The sequence below is a fragment of the Camponotus vicinus genome, unplaced genomic scaffold (assembly GCF_025532165.1).
Source record: "Camponotus vicinus isolate PSW18456_S1 unplaced genomic scaffold, iyCamVici1.0 SCAF_9, whole genome shotgun sequence".
NCBI lineage: Eukaryota > Metazoa > Arthropoda > Insecta > Hymenoptera > Formicidae > Camponotus > Camponotus vicinus.
The window spans coordinates 12,799,434-12,819,894 of NW_028141981.1; the positions used below are offsets into that span (position 1 = coordinate 12,799,434).

The 20,461-nt window shown below is 42.9% G+C and overlaps 2 protein-coding genes across 3 annotated transcripts; both read left to right on the forward strand.

Annotated features, from left to right (window-relative positions):
- The first annotated feature begins 5,836 nt into the window (after window positions 1-5,836).
- Window positions 5,837-8,876, forward strand: LOC145976626 (uncharacterized). Its single transcript, XM_083107856.1, has 2 exons — window positions 5,837-6,249; window positions 6,323-8,876. The coding sequence occupies exons 1-2, from the start codon at window positions 5,846-5,848 to the stop codon at window positions 8,874-8,876; spliced, it is 2,958 nt and encodes a 985-aa protein (XP_082963982.1). The 5' UTR covers window positions 5,837-5,845.
- Window positions 8,877-16,422: 7,546 nt separating this feature from the next.
- LOC145977013 (uncharacterized) lies at window positions 16,423-17,954 on the forward strand. Of its 2 annotated transcripts, XM_083108629.1 has the most exons (3): window positions 16,423-17,349; window positions 17,427-17,688; window positions 17,764-17,954. In XM_083108629.1, exons 1-2 carry the CDS (start codon window positions 17,257-17,259, stop codon window positions 17,685-17,687), a joined length of 354 nt encoding a protein of 117 aa, XP_082964755.1. In that variant the 5' UTR covers window positions 16,423-17,256; the 3' UTR covers window position 17,688; window positions 17,764-17,954. The 2 variants fall into 2 exon arrangements, with proteins under 2 accessions (XP_082964755.1, XP_082964754.1); XM_083108628.1 differs by having other exon boundaries at window positions 17,427-17,954.
- Window positions 17,955-20,461: the final 2,507 nt, after the last annotated feature.

Genomic DNA, 20,461 nt, shown 5'->3' on the forward strand with positions numbered 1-20,461 from the left:
TCATAGCGGGCCCAATATTCCGCTCACTATATAATGGGCACCGAGTGTGGACCCGGGAAGTCTCGCACTTTTCGCTGCTCGCAGTATTCACGCTAAACCGCTTCGTTCTGTTAAACCGCTCGCTTGTTAAAACCGCTCAGTTTCACGAATCGTACACTCTTCGGGCGCGTTGTCTGAAATTATTGTACATAATAGATATACTTTTCTTTATTGTGTGGTGTCTAAAAATAAAACTTTCAAAAACACAAAAAAATTACGTGTCGTGTCCAGTTTACTTAACAATTACTAATTAGCTTGTGGTTGTCCGTTCGTCGCATTCTTAAACTCTGCACTGTCGCGGCAGTCCGTGCTCATTCGCGAACATTTATAAATAATCTTATTCTCTAATTTCATATTTTTGTATAACCTGAAACACCTCAATGATGCATTGGGTTCTACTTTTTGCGGGAATATGTATCAATCCTTCTTCTATTGCAAGCATATATCCATCTTTTTCTTTATTTTTATTTGCTGTACTGGTAATCAGTGTTGATACGGTATTCATCGCATCAGATATTGCAGTACCTGCCTCTGCAAGTTGTTCGTCTAAGTGAGCACTCTTCCTTTTTTTTCGCTTTGCAAAATCGTCTATTGGAGGTACAACTTTTTTCGATATTGGCTTCATACATGTCAATGCTCTTGAAATTGTAGGAGTTGGCGGAAACGAGCTGGAGCTACTGCAACTGGATAATGATCTTGTTATTACGGACTCAGGACGCGATTCAGCATTATTGTCTGAAATGTTTTTAAATAGAAATAATCGTTTTGTGTTCACGAGTAACAAATTATAAAAAAATAATTTTACCAATGATTTGTGATCCACCATAAGTGTGATCATTTAATGAAGAACTCCATATCTCTTGCAATGTATCTTCTTCTAGAGTATCTTCATATTCTTCCAATGGTTCAACTAGCTGGGAACAAGCCTGCTGGAAATGTACTGGCTGGGAGCTTGAATCTTCTGTCGGTTTTCTGATTAAGAGAGATTCTTGTGTCCTAAGAATAAAATAAAATAATTTATAACACAAATATGAGACAAAAAATAATTCATTAGCCAATTACTCAATTCATTAGTCAATTACTTACTTTCTGTGAGCAATATGCGATGACAAAAAGAGTAGTGGTCGGTACAAGTGCCACTCTTTACTTTCGCTACTACCTGATCCTGACGGTGCCAGTTTTTTTTTCCTTCCTTCGCGGCCAAACATGTTTCGAAGTGCTATCCATCGTTTCTGAACATTTTCAGCTTATATAAAAAGACACGTGAGTAGTAAGACTATGAGGTTTCTAACGCAGGGGCTCCGAGGGGGGGTGAGGGGCGAGGGGGAACCGCGGGCGGGGGGGGGGGGGTGACGTCACGGGGGGGTGACGTCACGCGGGGGGGGGGTGACGTCACGTGCGGGGGATGATGACGTCACGCGGGGGATGATGACGTCACGTGCGGGGGATGATGACGTCACGCGGAGATGATGACGTCACGCGGGGGATGATGACGTCACGCGGAGATGATGACGTCACGCGGGGGATGATGACGTCACGCGAAGATGATGACATCACGCGGGGGATGATGACGTCACGCGATGGATGAGGGGGTCCGCGCGGGTAGGGGGGATCCGCGGCGCGAGCGATGGACGAGAGGGTCCGCGCGGGTAGGGGGGATCCGCGGCACGAGCGATGGACGAGGGGGTCCGCGCGGGTAGGGGGGATCCGCGGCGCAAGCGATGGACGAGGGGGTCCGCGCGGGTAGGGGGGATCCGCGGCGCGAGCGATGGACGAGGGGGTCCGCGCGGGTAGGGGGGATCCGCGGCGCGAGCGATGGACGAGGGGGTCCGCGCGGGTGGGGGGGACGGGTGTGAGAAGAATAGCGCTACGTGTGGGAAAAGGATAGCGTAAAGTGTGTGAAGAGGACAGTGCGACAAGGATGACACGTGACATCATCAACATGTGACAAGGATGGCGTCAACGTGGGACAAGGACGACGCATTATAAGATGCCACATAGGTGGGAGCAGGACGACGCAAAGGTAAGTGAGTGATAGCGACGAGCTTGTGAATGAGAGAGAACGATAATAGCGCGAAGAGAACGCATACGAAAGAGAACTATAATATCGCGAGAACAACGTGTGCGAGAGAGAACGATAATAGCTAAGATAACGCGTGCGAGCGAGAACGAAGATATCGCGAGACTTACAACTAACGCGAGACTTATTGTTAGAACGATAGCGCGTACGAAAGAGAGAGAGAGAACGATAAATTCTTACAATTAGCGCAAGAGAGACGCAAGGGATGGGAACGCAAGGAGAGGCGCGTAAATAAATACATTTCTTTTCAATACTAAATATAACATTTATTTTAAAATGTGTGTGTGTGTATTATACAATTTGTGTGTGTGTGTGTGTGTGTGTGTGTCTAATAAAATAATAATATAATAATATAAAATTTAAAATTTAAAAAAAAAATAATAATAATATAATAATAAAATAATAAGAATAATATATTTGGGGGGAGTGCGCCGGGCTAAGGAGGAGGCCGCTCCTAGAATGCTAAGGGGTCGATGTGCCGGGCTGAGTGGAGCCGCTCCTGGAACAGAAAAAGACATTTGAATAGTTTTTAATAATTTATTTTAGAACTTTTGATATATTATAAATTGAAAGTTACTTACAAATTATGTTTCTTGAAAGAAGAGTTCGTTACGCGTCGCCGAATTTTCGCTCTGAGTAGGCAGCATGTAATAAGGTTCCAGCAACTCCTCTCGTTGCTCTTCTATACTAGGAGGTTCAGATGGTAAAAAATGTATCTTCCATATTTCCATTCGGTCAGTATTATATACTATGATGGACATATTATCTACATCATATCCTTGTCTCTTGAGGGTACGGAACGTATGACAATATTCCTGGTAACAATCCTTGCAGTCTAGGACAGATCTTATCACCGTTACCTCCGTGCCGCAGTGACAGCACCTAAACGGTGTAAACGGTCCCTCGAAGAACCCGTGGAAATAATTATGTTTTAATGCATAATTTCGATAAAATCCGTACCGACAATCCTTGCAGTAGTGTCGGTTTCGACGTTGGTAGGATTCGGTCCAGAAACATTTTGCAATGTGTATTCTCGGGAGATCAGAGTAAAAGCGAGGATCGGACCTCGGTTTGTATGGTTTAGGAATACACATAATTTTGTTCACTTTTCTTCCTCACACACTCTCCACAACTTTGTGACAAGCACAGAACAACGAAAGAAATAATATTCTAATGTCGCAGGCTCCTCTTCATTATATATCTTTTAATATCTTTTGTCTCATTCCAACTAGAGCATCACGTCTCATCTACCTCAGCATTTCTCTACATCTTTAGCGGAGCGTGTTGAGAAAAGTATAACTATTCTTATTCGTATGGAAGGAAAGAATTAAAATCATAGATGGAATAAAAATAATTATTTATTGCACGCATCGTAAAGAATATCATTTACAGCACATGTTAATAATTCGCAATCGATTAATGATTCGCTGTTAAAGACGTCACTATCACGTATCGTTTTTACAGCATCGCATACAGTAGTAATATTGTTACGTCGTAAAACAGTTTCAAATTGTTTAAATTTTTCATTTACGAGATACGTATTCTCGCATAACCAATTATGCATATGATCGATACAATTTTCAAAATTAAATAAATGTAATAATGTCGGTGGTTTCATGTACAAAGAATTGTCACATAATGTGAGTTTTACAATTTTCGATTGATACATTTCGATCGATAAATCTCCAATCCTTAATGCGAGAGCAGTCGATTGTAGAAATTGTTCAATGTCTGCTTGCTTCTGCATCAACAAATTCCACGTTGAAAAAGGCAACACTATTTGATTGCCTCGATTATCACCGAGAATCAGTTCCACGTACGACACAGCTCCAACGCTTATTCCAATGTCCAAATACTTGTACGACGTTGGGGTTAGAGCGTATCTTCTTCCAAGTATGCGAGTCGCACGACGAGGCTGAATGCTATAAAAATATATAAATTAGATCAATATTTAAAAAAATTAAATAATTAAATATTTAAAGATCGAAACTTACGTGTCACATTTTTGCTTCTTACACGGTGGAGTTTCACCGTTTCGAATCGGAACGTAAAAATTCATGTTGATTTCTTCAGTGAACCTTTCACACGCGCGATTGATGCAATACTGATCGTATTAGAATTAATATCAATTCAAATAGTATCGCAAATTGCAATGTAGAGGGGATTATTGCTGACACGACATTTTAATTTCCTCTAAAATTTTGTCGCGCCGATATACGGCTGCGATGACATCATCATCCCTAGAACAAAGATTTAGCTGAATTCGCTAAAATCGAGCGCCGGTGTACGGCTGCTCCCGACGCAACCACGTTAGATTTTTCAAATGTATGTGACAAAACGCGAAATTATCAAGGTTAAATTGCAAACGTTACTCCGGGAATTTTTTAAGATGAAATCATTCTAGAATGTTCGATGATATGCATGACAGTATATAAATCATGCCGTCAAGGTTAAAACACACATCACCCCTAGACAAAGATTTAGCTGAATGTGCTAAAATCGTGCGCCGATGTACGGCTGCTCCCGACGCAACCACGTCAGATTTTTTCAAATGTACGTGACAAAACGTAAAATTTTCAAGGTTAAATTGCGCATCAGAACAAAGATTTAGCTGAATGCGCTAAAATCGAGCGTCGATGTACGGCTGCTCCTGATGCAATCACGTCAGATTTTTCAAATGTACGTGACAAAACGCGAAATTTTCAAGGTTAAGATGTGCATCGGAACAAAGATTAACCGCCAAGGTTAAAACGCACATCACCCCTAGACAAAGATTTAGCTAAATGTGCTAAAATCAAGCGCCGTTTTACGGCTGCTCCCGATGCAACCACATCAGATTTTTCAAATGTACGTGACAAAACATGAAATTATCAAGGTTAAATTGCACACGCTATTCCGGGGAATTTTTTAAGATGAAATCATTCTAGAATGTTCGATGATATGCACGAGACAGTATATAAATCATGATCAAGAGGCACGCCCCGCCAGTAATTTTGCTAAAGTACATCCGGAACTATCATTGGGAAGCGCATTTCGCAAGTGTGTTACAATATGGAGGAACAAAGTTTGCGAGAGCAATCCACATTGATTGATTCGCTGGAAGATTACATTGTGTGGGAACAACGATGCGACCAATACATCGAGTCGTTGGAAGAGCAAAGTCGCATCAAGCGACCGCGATTATCGATCGGAAATCGACAATCGCTGATTGCTCGGATCGCGCGCCTCGAAGGGTTGAAAAATTCGGTACGTGGACGTTTCGTACACGCGGGTGCCGGATGTAGCGCGCGTCAAAATAGACTTGTGTGGCGCGAGATTGATACGGCGTTCGAGAGTCGCGTATCGACTGGTGCAGTGATAAATTATAATCACATTGAACCTCGCCAATTTCTCGATGACGCCAAAGACATAGTGATAGAACATGTGCAGGACGTTATGAAAAAACACTGTAATGTGAAAGTGAACACTATATTTAACGGTGAATTCGTGGCTGGGGATAAACACGCCAACAAAAGTATCAATACGCGAAACTATGAACTCTTTCGCACATCCGATTTACGCGAGTGGTACGAACGGCGTGTTATCGAACCCACCCTAGCGTCTCTGGAAGAGTTTCAGGAACGCGATAGCGGGTGGGCTTTGTCGCGAATATTAAATTTAACTGTAAATATAAATAAGTATAATCCTATGCGTGCGGGATGTCACATTAAGTTACCGCGGGAGATTATGTTGAAAAGAGCGGTGATTAATGTACAATCTAAAGACAATGCGTGTTTCGCGTGGGCAGTGGTCGCCGCCCTATACCCCGCCGAAAGAGACACGAATCGGGAATCATCGTACCCGCATTACACGACAGTGCTGAATCTCCAGAACATTGAGTTTCCAGTGACTGTGAACCAAATAAAAAATTTTGAACTTGCCAATGACATTTCTATAAATGTGTACAGCATCGAAGACAAGAACAGCATTGTCCCGATGCGTCTTACGGAGCAGAAGCGGGATAAGCATATCAACTTGCTGTACATTGAAGACGACAACAGCGTCGGACATTTCACTTGGATTAAGAATTTATCCCGGCTCGTGAGCTCACAATTGAGCAAACACAAGAATCCAAAATATATCTGCGATCGGTAAGTTTAATTTGAATAATTATAAGTTATGTAGCAAATTGTATATAAATCTAAAAAAATTTTTCTTTTACAGATGCCTGCATTATTTTAATTCGGACACCAAGTTGCAGTCGCATACGGTCGACTGTGGAAAGATGAATGATTGCGCTGTCCGATTGCCGAGCGATAAGGACAAGTGGTTATCGTTCAACAACTTTAATCGGAAGGAGCGGCTTCCATTTGTGGTCTACGCCGACCTGGAATGCGTTCTGGCCAAGACGGAAGAAGAGAAAAACGCATATCAACATCACCAAGTATTTAGTTTAGCTTATTATGTACATTGTTCATACGACGAATCTTTATCGGCATATCATTCGCGTCGTAGCGCCGATTGTATAGCATGGTTCGCCGCAGACCTCAAAAATTTAGCGTTACGTGTAAAAAATATTTTAAAAACAAATGTCCCCATGGTAAATTTGACGTCCGAAGAGTGGGAGAAATTCCATAGCGCCACTCAATGTCATATATGCGAAAAACCGTTCGTGCAAGACGATACACGCGTTCGCGATCATTGCCATCTGACCGGGCGGTACAGAGGTCCAGCACACTCAAATTGCAATTTAAATTATAAAGAATCTTTTTGTATTCCCATAGTTTTTCACAATTTATCCGGTTATGATTCACATTTCATTATCGAGGAAATAGCCACATCGTTCGAAGGGAAAATCGAGTTACTTCCGATAACAAAAGAGAAATATATTTCGTTTACAAAAGATGTTTGTATGGATGAAGAATCAAAAAATCATGTAAAATTACGTTTCATCGATTCATTCAAATTTCTCGCATCGAGTCTCGACAAATTGGCATCGTTTTTGGACAAAGATAAACTCAAAATTTTAAAATCAGAATTTCAAAATTTATCAACAGAAAATTTCAATTTGTTAACGCGAAAAGGTGTATTTCCGTACGAATACATCGACTCTGTAGAGAGGTTGCAAGATACGTGTTTACCACCGCGCGAATCGTTTTACAGTTCCTTGACCGGTGACACTGTATCCGAGAGCGATTACGCGCACGCCGAGAACATCTGGACGCGATTCTCCATTCGAACGCTAGGAGAATATAGCGATTTATATCTTAAAATTGATGTCTTGTTATTAGCCGACATTTTCGAAAACTTTCGAGATAAATGTATCGAAAGTTACGGACTCGACCCCGCGTATTACTATACTCTCCCCGGATACACGTGGGACGCCATGTTGAAACATACCAAGATCACGTTCGAGCTGCTTACTGACATCGACATGGTTATGTTCATCGAACGTGGTATACGCGGCGGTCTGAGTCAATGTTCGGGTAGATACGCTCGCGCTAATAACAAGTACATGGAGTCGTACGATCCATCGAAACCATCATCGTACTTGATGTACTTTGATGTAAATAATTTGTACGGATGGGCAATGTGTCAACCGTTGCCTTACGCCAATTTTCAATGGGTCGACGATGTGACCAATTTTGATGTATCATCCATCACGCTAGATTCGCCTACAGGCTATGTCCTCGAAGTGGACCTCGAGTACCCGCAACATCTTCACGATGCGCACACTGACCTGCCGTTTTGCCCGACACGCGACAAACCACCTGGCAAGCGGGAATTTAAACTGCTTGCAACGCTATACGATAAGAAGCGTTACGTGATACACTATCGCAACCTGCAGCAGTGTACGCGTCACGGTCTTCGCGTAACAAAAATACATCGAATTTTACAGTTTTCACAATCTCCGTGGCTTCGAAATTACATAGAATTAAATACACATTTTAGAACATTGGCTAAAAATGATTTCGAAAAAAATTTATATAAATTAATGAACAATGCAGTGTTTGGTAAAACGATGGAAAATGTGCGCAATCGTGTCGATGTTAAATTGTTAACAAAGTGGGATGGTCGGTATGGCGCAGAGGCAATGATCGCGAAACCAAATTTCCACAGCAGAAGCGTTTTTTCAGAAAACTTAATCGCTGTGGAATTGCGCAAACTCGAGGTGAAATTCTACAAACCGATTTACGTGGGTATGTGCATACTCGACATATCCAAGACATGTTTGTACGAGTTTCATCACGAGTATATGACGCCAATGTATCGCGACAAATGCCAGGTAATGTACACCGATACGGATAGTCTCATATATCACATTGAGTGCGCGGATGTGTATGAGAATATGAAGCGCGATATCATCAGATTCGACACGAGCGATTATGCAGTGGATAATGCGTATGGTATACCGCTTGTAAATAAAAAGGTACCGGGCCTGATGAAGGACGAAAACAACGGTACCATAATGACCGAATTCGTCGGGCTCAGAGCAAAGATGTACGCGTTACGAGTGAATGGAAAAAAGGACACGAAGAAAGTTAAAGGTGTCAAGAGTAACGTTGTTGCGAGAACGATAACGTTTGACGACTACATGCGGTGTTTGAAAGAAGAAATTGAAATGACGCGTCAGCAGTCGTGTATACGATCTAAACTGCACCAAGTATACACGATCTGCGAGACGAAAATTGCTCTGAGTCCGTACGACGATAAGCGGTATATCGTACCCGAAACCACCGATACGTTACCGTGGGGACATTATAGAATACCATTGTAAATAAATGTATATTTTATTTATTATTAATTGTATATTTTGTACATAACCATGTATATATTTTTATATTTAATACACTTTATATTTTTATATTATTAAATATTTATATATTAAATTATTTATATAGTTTATATGTATATTATTTTAATAAATATTTATAATACACTATTTTTATGTATCCAAGAGTTGTATGATTTATCCATTCCCAACCATTTCACGTATACGTCATCACCCTTTTCCCGCAAAATTTTTTCCACGAGATATACGTCGGGATTAGCGACGCGTTGTAATTCGTATTCGTAGAATCCTCCAGCGACGGGATCTCCACGCGAATCTTGGAGTATGAATGTCGCGGGATTAGTTTTCTGCACCTCGACAATCTTAAAAACTTCGGTCGTCCAATTAGGTGTGAAACCTTTTTCAAAGATGGTCTTGTATTTGCTTACGCGTACCGAATCGCCTACTTTAAATTTTGTCGGAGCCGCAATTTTTACGTTGCTATACACCGTATTTAAAAGTTTTTCGGCGATCGCTGGAGTGACGTCGGCAGGTCTCATACCGATGGTGCGATGTTTTCGCGTATTGTACTCTGCAACGAGTCGAGATAGCTCGTCGATCCATTTGTAATTTCCGTTGAGCGTAAACATTTTCCACATATTGTTTTTCAAAGTACGATTGAATCGTTCCACGACCGAGGCTTTCATAATGGAATACGTCGAGTAATGATTAATGTTGTGTTTCTTCATGAGTTTCTGCACACTCGCGTTGTAAAATTCTTTTCCTCTGTCGGTTTGAAAATTTTTCGGACACCTTTTATCGTCTCCAATAATCTTTGCGATCGTTTCGGACATTTCGTTTCCGCTCTTGCTCTTGAGCGGTACGGCCCACGCATACTTGCTCAACACATCGATAACTGTGAGTATGTATTTATGACCCTTGTTGAGTCGAGAATACGAACGCATGTCGACCACGTCCGCCTGCCACAGATCGTCGTATCCGCATACAATGACGCGTCTTCGTGGAAAATTTCTTCTCGCCGGAGCATGTAGTTCCTCGACAAGTTGTCGCTTTTCGGAGGTGTTTATCTTCTTTCGCACGTTTGATCGAGGCATAATTAATATTGCGATATTAGTATGTCTCGTTTACTGTGTCGAGTCAGATGTTGCATATCTCAGCACATTCTTTATCTCATCCATCATTATTCGTAGCGCCTGCACGTGTGTTTCAAGCGTGATAATTTTTTGCTCAATTTCTCCCTGTCGATCTCTCAAAAGTTTATCCACATATCGTTTGTTGACGGCGTCAGTATCAGTTTCCGGTTGCGCTACACGTTGAATCTTGCGCGACCTTGCGTCAAAGCCGGTAGTAGTCTGGCAGAGAGCATTATCGCGAACGTAATTTCTCAATAATCCATTCCATTGATAGTACAAATTATTCGACGTTCCGAGCGATAATCCAAATTTATTAATCGACATTTCGGTACCGAGAACTTTGACGGAATGACATGTATCGTTGACGCATAGTTTAATTTATAATAATGCCAGCCTCGCGAAGTTCTTCGATAATTGACAAGATTTCATTGTCGTGAGCATTGTTGCCGGCTCGACGCGAGGCGTCCAGCAATCGCAAACGATCTACCAATTCGTTGGGATCGTTCCAATGCACGTAATCGATCATGTTGTCGCTTAGCGTCATGGTGTGCGGCGCGTCTATACCTCTTCCCACCTTTCTATCGGGGAATAATGGTGCAATTATATATTTGTACTTGTATCCTTTGTTACTTTTAATAGGATTATTAACTTTGTTGTCACGTTTATGCGCATTTGTTGCTTTTAATATACTTTGATATTTATACAAATCGTCTTGAGTGTATTTTTTATGATTGGGAAATTTTCTAAAAATCAAATCGTAGATACCTTCAGATCCCGTATATTTTATTCCATCGATAATTATATTATCTTCCATGTCCACATCGAAACGTTTATCACCGAGCATCATTCCTTCGCTGGTAAATTTAACACCGTAGACGTAATCCATACTCTTATTTTTATCAACACTCATGATAGCTCCTATATATTTTTGCGCTAGTGGACCAAAATGATCTCGGAACGTTTTCTGACCTTCGGACGTTTCTAATTCATGTCGGACCGATGTTACAAACGAATCGGGCGTGGTCTCATAAATTTCTTCGACGGACGGGGATGGTATTGTTTGACGCGGTTGTACTTTTATCGGAGTAGAAACAGTAGCCATATTAGAAAATTGTTTCCTTCGTTTCGATCGATTCGGTGTCGAATATATCGGCGAATCGTTTATCGGCATATTTATCCGTGCTCGCTTTATTCCTTGCTTCGACTCTTTTATTTTTTCCTCGTGCTTCTCTCCAAACGTTAAACTCAATGGTTCAATTTTCGGCGCATCAGATTCCACAGTATTTTCGATAAGCTGTTTTAAAGGTTCGGTAATTGGCTTAAATTGTCTTTCCAATGCAACGTCTTCCTCCATTTTACCAGTTTTCAAAGCGCGATATTTTTTGCGAATTGATTCGCTCATTTTTGCAATCTCTATCGCAATCTTTTCACGATCGTCGTTCATGATGCTTGATCAATGTGTCGATGACGACTGATCGCTTTACGGTATCGCGAAATCATTAAATCCTCTTCTATATCGTCCATTGATCAACGTGCTGTCTTTATCAATGACTACGAAGCCATATTTGCGTTGCCAACATTTCTGACACAATGCGCGGAAATCGTCGTAAGACATGTCGGTATTTACATGATCGTTGTATACATGTTTCAAGTTTGTGCCGTCTTGTTTAAATAAAATCAAAAGATTCGCATTGTCACGTATAAGATGCTTAGGTATCTTGGCATACGTTTGACAAAGATAGAAACAGTCGACGCTCGAGTGTCGACCCATTGCAAAGTATTCTCTTATCGTATCTTGCTTGTCACATGCCACGTCATCAAAGATAAAGATGGAATTCGGAAGCGCCTCGCTCGGTGGAATGACATCGCTGTTATTAGAGAATGTGAAATAGCCAATTTCGTCTATAGGTGCTAATAAATTTTCCAAGTATCTATATTTCGGTTGTTGAAGCGATTTCGAGTATACGTACGCGTTCTCGAAACGTACACCGTACGGACTTTCTATCAAACTAATCAACACGTTTGTCTTACCGCAGTTTGAAGGGCCGCAAACGATACCGCGTATAGTAGTCGGTAGCATGTTTCCATGCTTGCGTACTTTTTTCTCCGATATTAGTCTATCGTCGAAATTTGATACTTTGATTATCCGCGCTTGTCGCACGAACCGCATGTTTTCTCTTTCGAATCAATTTTGCGAATGATCACGAGGGGGGAGACCTATTTATAGAGGTGTCTCAACTCGAAACCGTTCAGTATCAAAATGTTTCTCCTTCTGTCGGATGAAAGAGACATTTTCCGGCTTACCGCCGAACAACTGCAGTATATCCCAAAGATTGTTTTACTACAAAATTTTGGTGATTACGTGGAACGATTGTGGGACAAGCTTCCAGAATATATAAAGGCTGATTCGGAGGTTCGACAATATCGTTCGTGCATGCGACATTACAATCAGCCGTGGATGCGAACACACATCGACGGTCCACCACCGTTAATAAAAAATTGCTACGAATGTCAGCGAGAATCGTAAGAGGTAGCGGTCTCTTAAATCGTGCGATAAACGCTCTTCCCATCGAATTACATATTCCCGGTTATCAGTTTTGCGGCCCGGGAACTCGATTAGAGAAACGATTGGCTAGAGGCGATCGAGGCATCAATCCATTGGACACCGCTTGTCGCGAGCACGACATTGCTTACTCGCGAAGCAACGACCTCGGTCAACGACACGTCGCGGATCGCATACTAGCTGCAAGAGCGCGAGAACGCATTACCGCGAGGGATTCGACTCTTGGTGAAAGAGCAGCCGCTACGACTGTTTGGGCGACAATGAAGGCAAAGACAAAACTCGGCATGGGGATGAAAAAGTCATCGACGACAAAGAGGAGGAAAAAACGAATACTTCCAGTAGCGAAACGCGGTGGTATTTTACCACTTTTACCGTTGTTGGGAGTTGTCGGTTCTTTGGCCGGCGGTGCGGCGGGAATCGCAAAGGCGGTAAACGATAGCAAGGCGGCGCAACGTCAGCTGGAAGAGTTGCAGCGTCACAATCGCGCTATGGAAGGTCGCGGACTTTATCTTGCTCCGTACAAGCGTGGACAGGGATTCTCAACAAAGTCTAAGAGAAAAAAAAAAACGTCGAAAAAACATTAAAAATGCCTACGGGTGCGACAACTAACGTGCAATTGGAACAATTGGCGAAACGTATGCACATACCGTTCTTTAGAGGTGTTTTCATGCGCAATAATTTACCAATAAGCAGTGTACGACGAAACGAGAGCGGTATCGTCAATTTGGATGACGTTGATGGTCCCGGTACTCATTGGGTAGCGTACGCAAAGAGGGGAGATCGTGTCGTATATTTCGACAGTTTTGGAAACCTTCGACCACCCAAGGAACTTGTGCGATATTTCGGACGAGTGAAAATTGAATACAATTATGCATCTTATCAAAGTTACAATCAGAGCATCTGTGGACAGTTGTGTTTAAAATTTCTTCAAACAGTCGACGATCAATTTAAAGCCTGACAATCCATCGTCATGACTCAGTATTCGTTCGACATGTCACTGACACTTACGTTGACTGGCAGAAGCAGCGTTCTCGCTGTAAGCTATTTTCCCGCTATAGATTTGACTGATGCCGATTACGAGCTTGGATTAACGGATTTTGAAACTTATCATACGATTCCAAACGTAAATTTTTTGAATAATAAATTTTACTTTGGCAACGACGACAAGGAAATTACGATTCCCGAAGGATCGTACGAATTGCACGCTATAAATGACTATCTCAAACGTGCAATTTTGCAAGATGAACACCTTTCCAGAGATGTTGAAAACGATTATGATGAGGAATATCCAATAGCGCTCCGCGCCAATCATAGCACGCTAAAGAGCGAAATCAAATGTGCCTACAGAATAAACTTTACCAAACCCAACAATGTAGGATCCTTGCTTGGATTCTCATCGAATCGTATATTGCAACCTCACGAGTGGTACGAATCGGACGAACCAGTTAATATTATAAACGTAAATATTATTCGTATAGAATGTAACATGACTACTGGTGCGTACAGCAATGGCATGCGCGTACACACAATACATGAATTTTCACCGAGCGTACCACCAGGATATAAGATATCGGAAACGCCGGCACAGATCATTTACCTGCCGATCATCGTACGGAGCATTACGGATTTAACAATACGTATTGTGGATCAAAGAGGTCGATTGCTCGATTTTCGAGGAGAGGAAATTACCGTAAGATTGCATATACGGCGGCGACAAACATAGTATGCTCGTGCTGAACGAAACGGAGCACGCGAGAGACAATACTTTTACGAGGGACAATACTATTGCGGTATCGGGTGACAATAATAAGATAGCCATTAAGAAGAAGCTGAGCGCGTTGAATCGTGAATTTTTAAAATCATTGGGATTCATCGTACGAAAAGAATGATTGATATTTTGAATATCGGAGGTGAACCAGTCTTTGACGATCGCATCGTCAAGATTGAGACTCATACATACAATCCGTACGCCAATACGATGCTTGGATACAGCGACGAGATACGAATACCTATACAACATCAGGATTTGTACACGTTACCGTGCGAAAGCTTTCTTTACATCGAGGGAAGGTTTAATGTGCGTAAAGCGAATGACGAAATGAAGGTTGTATTGGGAAACAATTGCGTCGCATTCATGTTTGATGAGCTTCGATACGAACTCGACGGAGTAGAGATTGATCGCAACAGAAATGTTGGAATAACTTCGACGCTCAAAAATTATGTCTCTCTAACGCACCAGAAAAGTATAAACTTGAAGAACGCTGCGTGGGATTTGACGTACAATGGTGACAAAAATTATTTCAACTATTGTGTACCGCTCAACATGCTGCTGGGATTTTGCGAAGATTATAAACGCGTTGTGATTAACGCTCGTCACGAATTGATTTTGATACGTTCGCGCAACGATAATAATTGTCTATTCGGACACCCATCGTCGGAGGCAGAGATTGAATTACTCAAGATACAGTGGCGTATGCCTCATGTAATATTGAACGAGATTAATAAATTGTCGATGTTGCGAATGTTGGAAAGCGGACGATACTTGAATATGAGTTTCAGATCTTGGGATCTATACGAATTTCCTCTGCTGCATAGCACGACTAAGCATTCATGGACCGTGAAAGCCGCCTCCCAGCTAGAGAAACCACGATACGTGATCTTTGCATTGCAAACTGGTAAAAAGAATTCAGTGTCACAAGATGTTACATTATTCGATGACTGCAAATTAACCAACGTTAAACTCTATTTAAACTCGGAATTTTATCCCTATGATGATTTAAATTTAGATTTTGAAAAAAATAGATTCGCCGTTCTATTCAACATGTACTCTCGTTTTCGCAAATCTTATTATGGATGCGATGATAATGCAACGCTATTAACCATTTCAAAGTTTCTACATTGCGGTCCTCTCGCGGTCATTGATTGCTCGCGACAAAACGAGTCTGTCAAAACTGCTACCGTGGACGTGAGAATAGAGTTTGAATGCAGGGAAAATATACCGGCGAATACTACCGCCTACTGTCTCATCTTGCACGATCGGGTTGTCGAATATAATCCATTGACCAATGTAGTCCGCAAAATTACATAAGTCAGCAAATATCCCCTCCATTGCATATGAAAAAATATAAAAGATTGAGATGTTTGACGATCGACATCAGTCTGCGATCGGATCTTGTCATCATGGCTGTGCCAACGTTTGTGGATCTACAAGGATTTATCGTTGGGAAAAATTTTGTCGTGAAGGAAGCTGCTGTTCTGAGAAAGGGATCCGTACTTTCTCATTATATTTTTACATGTCCCGAACCATGGCACATGCTCACAAAATCTGAGAGATGTCAGGTTTTATGGTTGATGAAAAATCACCATGGATTATCGTGGAATGATGGACACGTTTCATATTGGAAATCGAAACGTTTAATTACGACAGCGGTGATGGGTGCAACGGGGGAGGATGATGATGCGTCACCTCTCGTGTACGTTAAAGGGCATGAAAAACGGCAATGGCTAGCCGATATACTGGACAATGATGCAAGAAACGATGTGATTATCGAAACTTTGGATGCAGATTATGAGGATGTAGCTTCTTTAAATAAGTTAGATGTTAAGAATACTGTACGTTGTGAAAATCATGTAAAAAATTGTGCTTTAGAAAATGTATTTAAGATTTATAATTGGTGGTTGAAACATCATGATTCATCGAATCCATATTTATAATAAATTGATGATGCAATATATTTTTATCGTCTTTCTTATTCTCTCCTTTCTTTCCTCATCTCTATCTATGTACGTGTGCAGTATCGTGTTTCCGTACGCGACACAGCTGCCACAGATATTGTATTTCGATACTACATTGTGGTACATGATAAAACATTTAAATATTTGATAATTGAATATAGTTTTACGTTCGATGACCGTTCGACGAGCGTTCATTCCCGTTCAACGAGCGTTTGTTTCCGTTCGACGGGCGTTCGTTTCCGTTCGATTACCGTTCAATTACCGTTCGACGAGCGTTTGTTTCCGTTCGATTACTGTTCAATTACCGTTCGATGACCGTTCAACGGGTGTTCGTTTCCGTTCGATTACCGTTCAACGGGCATTCGTTTCCGTTCGACGGGCGTTCAATTACCGTTCAATTCCGTTCGATTACCGTTCGTTTCCGTTCGATTACCGTTCGACGGGCGTTCGTTTCCGTTCGACGGGTGTTCAATTACCGTTCAATTCCGTTCGATGACTGTTCATTTCCGTTCGATGATCGTTCAATTACCGTTCAACGAGCGTTCGTTTCCGTTCGATGACCGTTCGACGAGCGTTCGTTTGCGTTCGATGACCGTTCGAGCAGGGTTGACACATTATAATGTTATATTATATCATGCATACTTTTGTCTTACGACGCGTTTTTGGTAAAGCGATAATGATATGTCCCTATTCTAAAGTTTCGTGTCGAGACCTCGTTGTCTCCTCACAAAGTAGCGATATGATAATATTAATATTATATTATATACCACGCTGAGAGTTGCATGGGACCGCGTATACTTTTGTCTTACGACGCGTTTTTGATATGGTGATAATGTCGCATCTCTGCTATAAAATCTCGTGCCGAGACCTCGTTCTCTCATCAGAAAGAGTTTAGAAGTGCGCGAGTAAGAAGTGTGTAAAAGTTTAAAAAACAATGGATCATCTTGCATCATTGTACAAGGACTGGAAGACGAAATTGATGGACATATTATGTATCGTAGCACTCAACATGACTTTCACGTGGAACGTAAGTAGTGTTTTGTGATTATTTTGTGAAAAAGTGTAAAAAATTTTGTATTTATATTAATTATACTTTTTATGTAGTTCCAGGATGAAGTCCGCATACCGGGCTTCATGAACATAGAGCACCGCCAGTGGGTGCGGGCGGTGCGCCGGGCCGAGAGGGAGAATTTTGGAGACGTGTGGGGCGACACCCCGGAGGGCCTAGATGGAGATATATTTGATCTGCGGCGGCTCTTCGGGGAAGAGCCCTACGAAGAAATAGAAGAAGAGATATGGGTCCAAGAAGAGGAAGATTGGGAAGAAGAGGAGGAGTGGGAGGACTTAGTAGCCCCAGGGGGCTAAGGTATATCTATTTTTTATAATTTTTATTATTAATTATTAAAATAAAGCTAATGAAATGTCTCTTTTTCTGTTGCAGGAGCGGCCTCCCCATGTATTTTATATTTTTATATTTTTATTTTATTATTATATTACTATTCTTATTATTATTATATTTTTTAAATTTTAAATTTTATATTATTATATTACTATTCTTATTATTATTATATTTTTTAAATTTTAAATTTTATATTATTATATTATTATTTTATTAGACACACACACACACACACACACACACACACACACACACACACACACACAAATTGTATAATACACACACACACATTTTAAAATAAATGTTATATTTAGTATTGAAAAGAAATGTATTTATTTACGCGCCTCTCCTTGCGTTCCCATCCCTTGCGTCTCTCTTGCGCTAATTGTAAGAATTTATCGTTCTCTCTCTCTCTTTCGTACGCGCTATCGTTCTAACAATAAGTCTCGCGTTAGTTGTAAGTCTCGCGATATCTTCGTTCTCGCTCGCACGCGTTATCTTAGCTATTATCGTTCTCTCTCGCACACGTTGTTCTCGCGATATTATAGTTCTCTTTCGTATGCGTTCTCTTCGCGCTATTATCGTTCTCTCTCATTCACAAGCTCGTCGCTATCACTCACTTACCTTTGCGTCGTCCTGCTCCCACCTATGTGGCATCTTATAATGCGTCGTCCTTGTCCCACGTTGACGCCATCCTTGTCACATGTTGATGATGTCACGTGTCATCCTTGTCGCACTGTCCTCTTCACACACTTTACGCTATCCTTTTCCCACACGTAGCGCTATTCTTCTCACACCCGTCCCCCCCCACCCGCGCGGACCCCCTCGTCCATCGCTCGCGCCGCGGATCCCCCCTACCCGCGCGGACCCCCTCGTCCATCGCTCGCGCCGCGGATCCCCCCTACCCGCGCGGACCCCCTCGTCCATCGCTCGCGCCGCGGATCCCCCCTACCCGCGCGGACCCCCTCGTCCATCGCTCGCGCCGCGGATCCCCCCTACCCGCGCGGACCCCCTCGTCCATCGCTCGTGCCGCGGATCCCCCCTACCCGCGCGGACCCCCTCGTCCATCGCTCGCGCCGCGGATCCCCCCTACCCGCGCGGACCCCCTCATCCATCGCGTGACGTCATCATCCCCCGCGTGACGTCATCATCTCCGCGTGACGTCATCATCCCCCGCGTGACGTCATCATCTCCGCGTGACGTCATCATCCCCCGCGTGACGTCATCATCTCCGCGTGACGTCATCATCCCCCGCACGTGACGTCATCATCCCCCGCGTGACGTCATCATCCCCCGCGTGACGTCATCATCCCCCGCACGTGACGTCACCCCCCCCCCGCGTGACGTCACCCCCCCGTGACGTCACCCCCCCCCCCCCGCCCGCGGTTCCCCCTCGCCCCTCACCCCCCCTCGGAGCCCCTGCGTTAGAAACCTCATAGTCTTACTACTCACGTGGATTAATATTGTTTTATTATATAGACTAATATATTTGACAGAACAGGTTGATTTATTTTGATAATATATATAACCTAACCTATATTGATGTATTTACCTGACATGTCCACGTTATATACATCTTTTAATTGAAAAGCAATTGTTCTCCATAAATCCTTTTTTTTATTATTACTTTTATAATGAACGTCTGTCTTATCATAAATAAATTTATTGTCTCGCACAATATTAATAATAATTTCATCTAAGGTTGTAACGATGCACCCCCTGCACGTTACTGTATTCCCGGCATGCGATCCGCCGGAAGCTGCCGCCCTTCAGAACACCCGCCGGGCAGAGGCAGGGGCGCGATGCGCCCACATTTTTTAAACGTTCAACGCACCGCTTAAACGGCTTTAAGCCGTTCGACTAAATTAGCCGTAAACGACCGAGCGTCGCCGATGCGGCCCGAACCGCCGACCGGCGAAAGCCCGCGGTCGGCGAACTCCCGAACCCCTCCGAACGGGCCCGACCGTACCGTTTTTCCGAAACCCGTTCGGAAGGGGTAACACCGCCGCGCGCCGACGCGGGTAATTAGCCGGTATAAAAAGGCCGCATTCGGCAAATGAGAGACCTATTTTTCCTATCCGCTCACGCAAGTGAAACGATCCGAAACCTAGACCGCTCCCAAAGAATTAGCCAGCTATCAAGATCAGGAGGTAGAGATAACTCTTCCTCCATCGAGCACTCTCGATTCTTGACACAGGCTCCTTCCATCTGAGCATTATCCGACCGAGAGAAACCGAATCAGAGTGCACTCCGGTTCGATCGAGAGATCTCGATATCGGTCTACCATCCAACCGCCTAAATGCCGGTGCATACACCTCGAGGTAGAGAGGAGAGCTACCTCGGACGAGGCATTCTCGTCGGCACGGCACTCCTGGAATTTCCGGACTCCGTCAAGGAAATACTCGCGAATTTCCAAGAACCGTACGCTTATCACCTGCGTAAAAAACGGGGCTAGACCGAAAGTCCAGACGCGCGACAAAAACGCGAGCCACGCTACGCCAAACGGTCGTTGACCGCGTCGTTTGTAAACACACGCGGTACACGCGCATTCCAGCGTACGAACCCGCGAAAGATAATAACGCACGGGTTACTTATGCATCGCGACCGCATACCCGCTGCATCGTACCGTCGTACCGTACACACACACACGCCGTTACGTACATACACACTGCAACGTGCAGTCGCATCATTCTATTAGACAAACTATACATTTCACTTTTGTACACACTCAACGTGAATA

Bases quoted from the DNA above. Each gene is read 5' to 3' on its own strand.
- LOC145976626 (XM_083107856.1), top strand. From the start codon at position 5,846: ATGTTGAAAAGAGCGGTGATTAATGTACAATCTAAAGACAATGCGTGT. The intron at 6,250-6,322 runs GTAAGTTTAATT...TTTCTTTTACAG, and splicing joins CCAAAATATATCTGCGATCG to ATGCCTGCATTATTTTAATT.
- LOC145977013 (XM_083108628.1), top strand. From the start codon at position 17,257: ATGGATCATCTTGCATCATTGTACAAGGACTGGAAGACGAAATTGATG. The intron at 17,350-17,426 runs GTAAGTAGTGTT...CTTTTTATGTAG, and splicing joins ACATGACTTTCACGTGGAAC to TTCCAGGATGAAGTCCGCAT.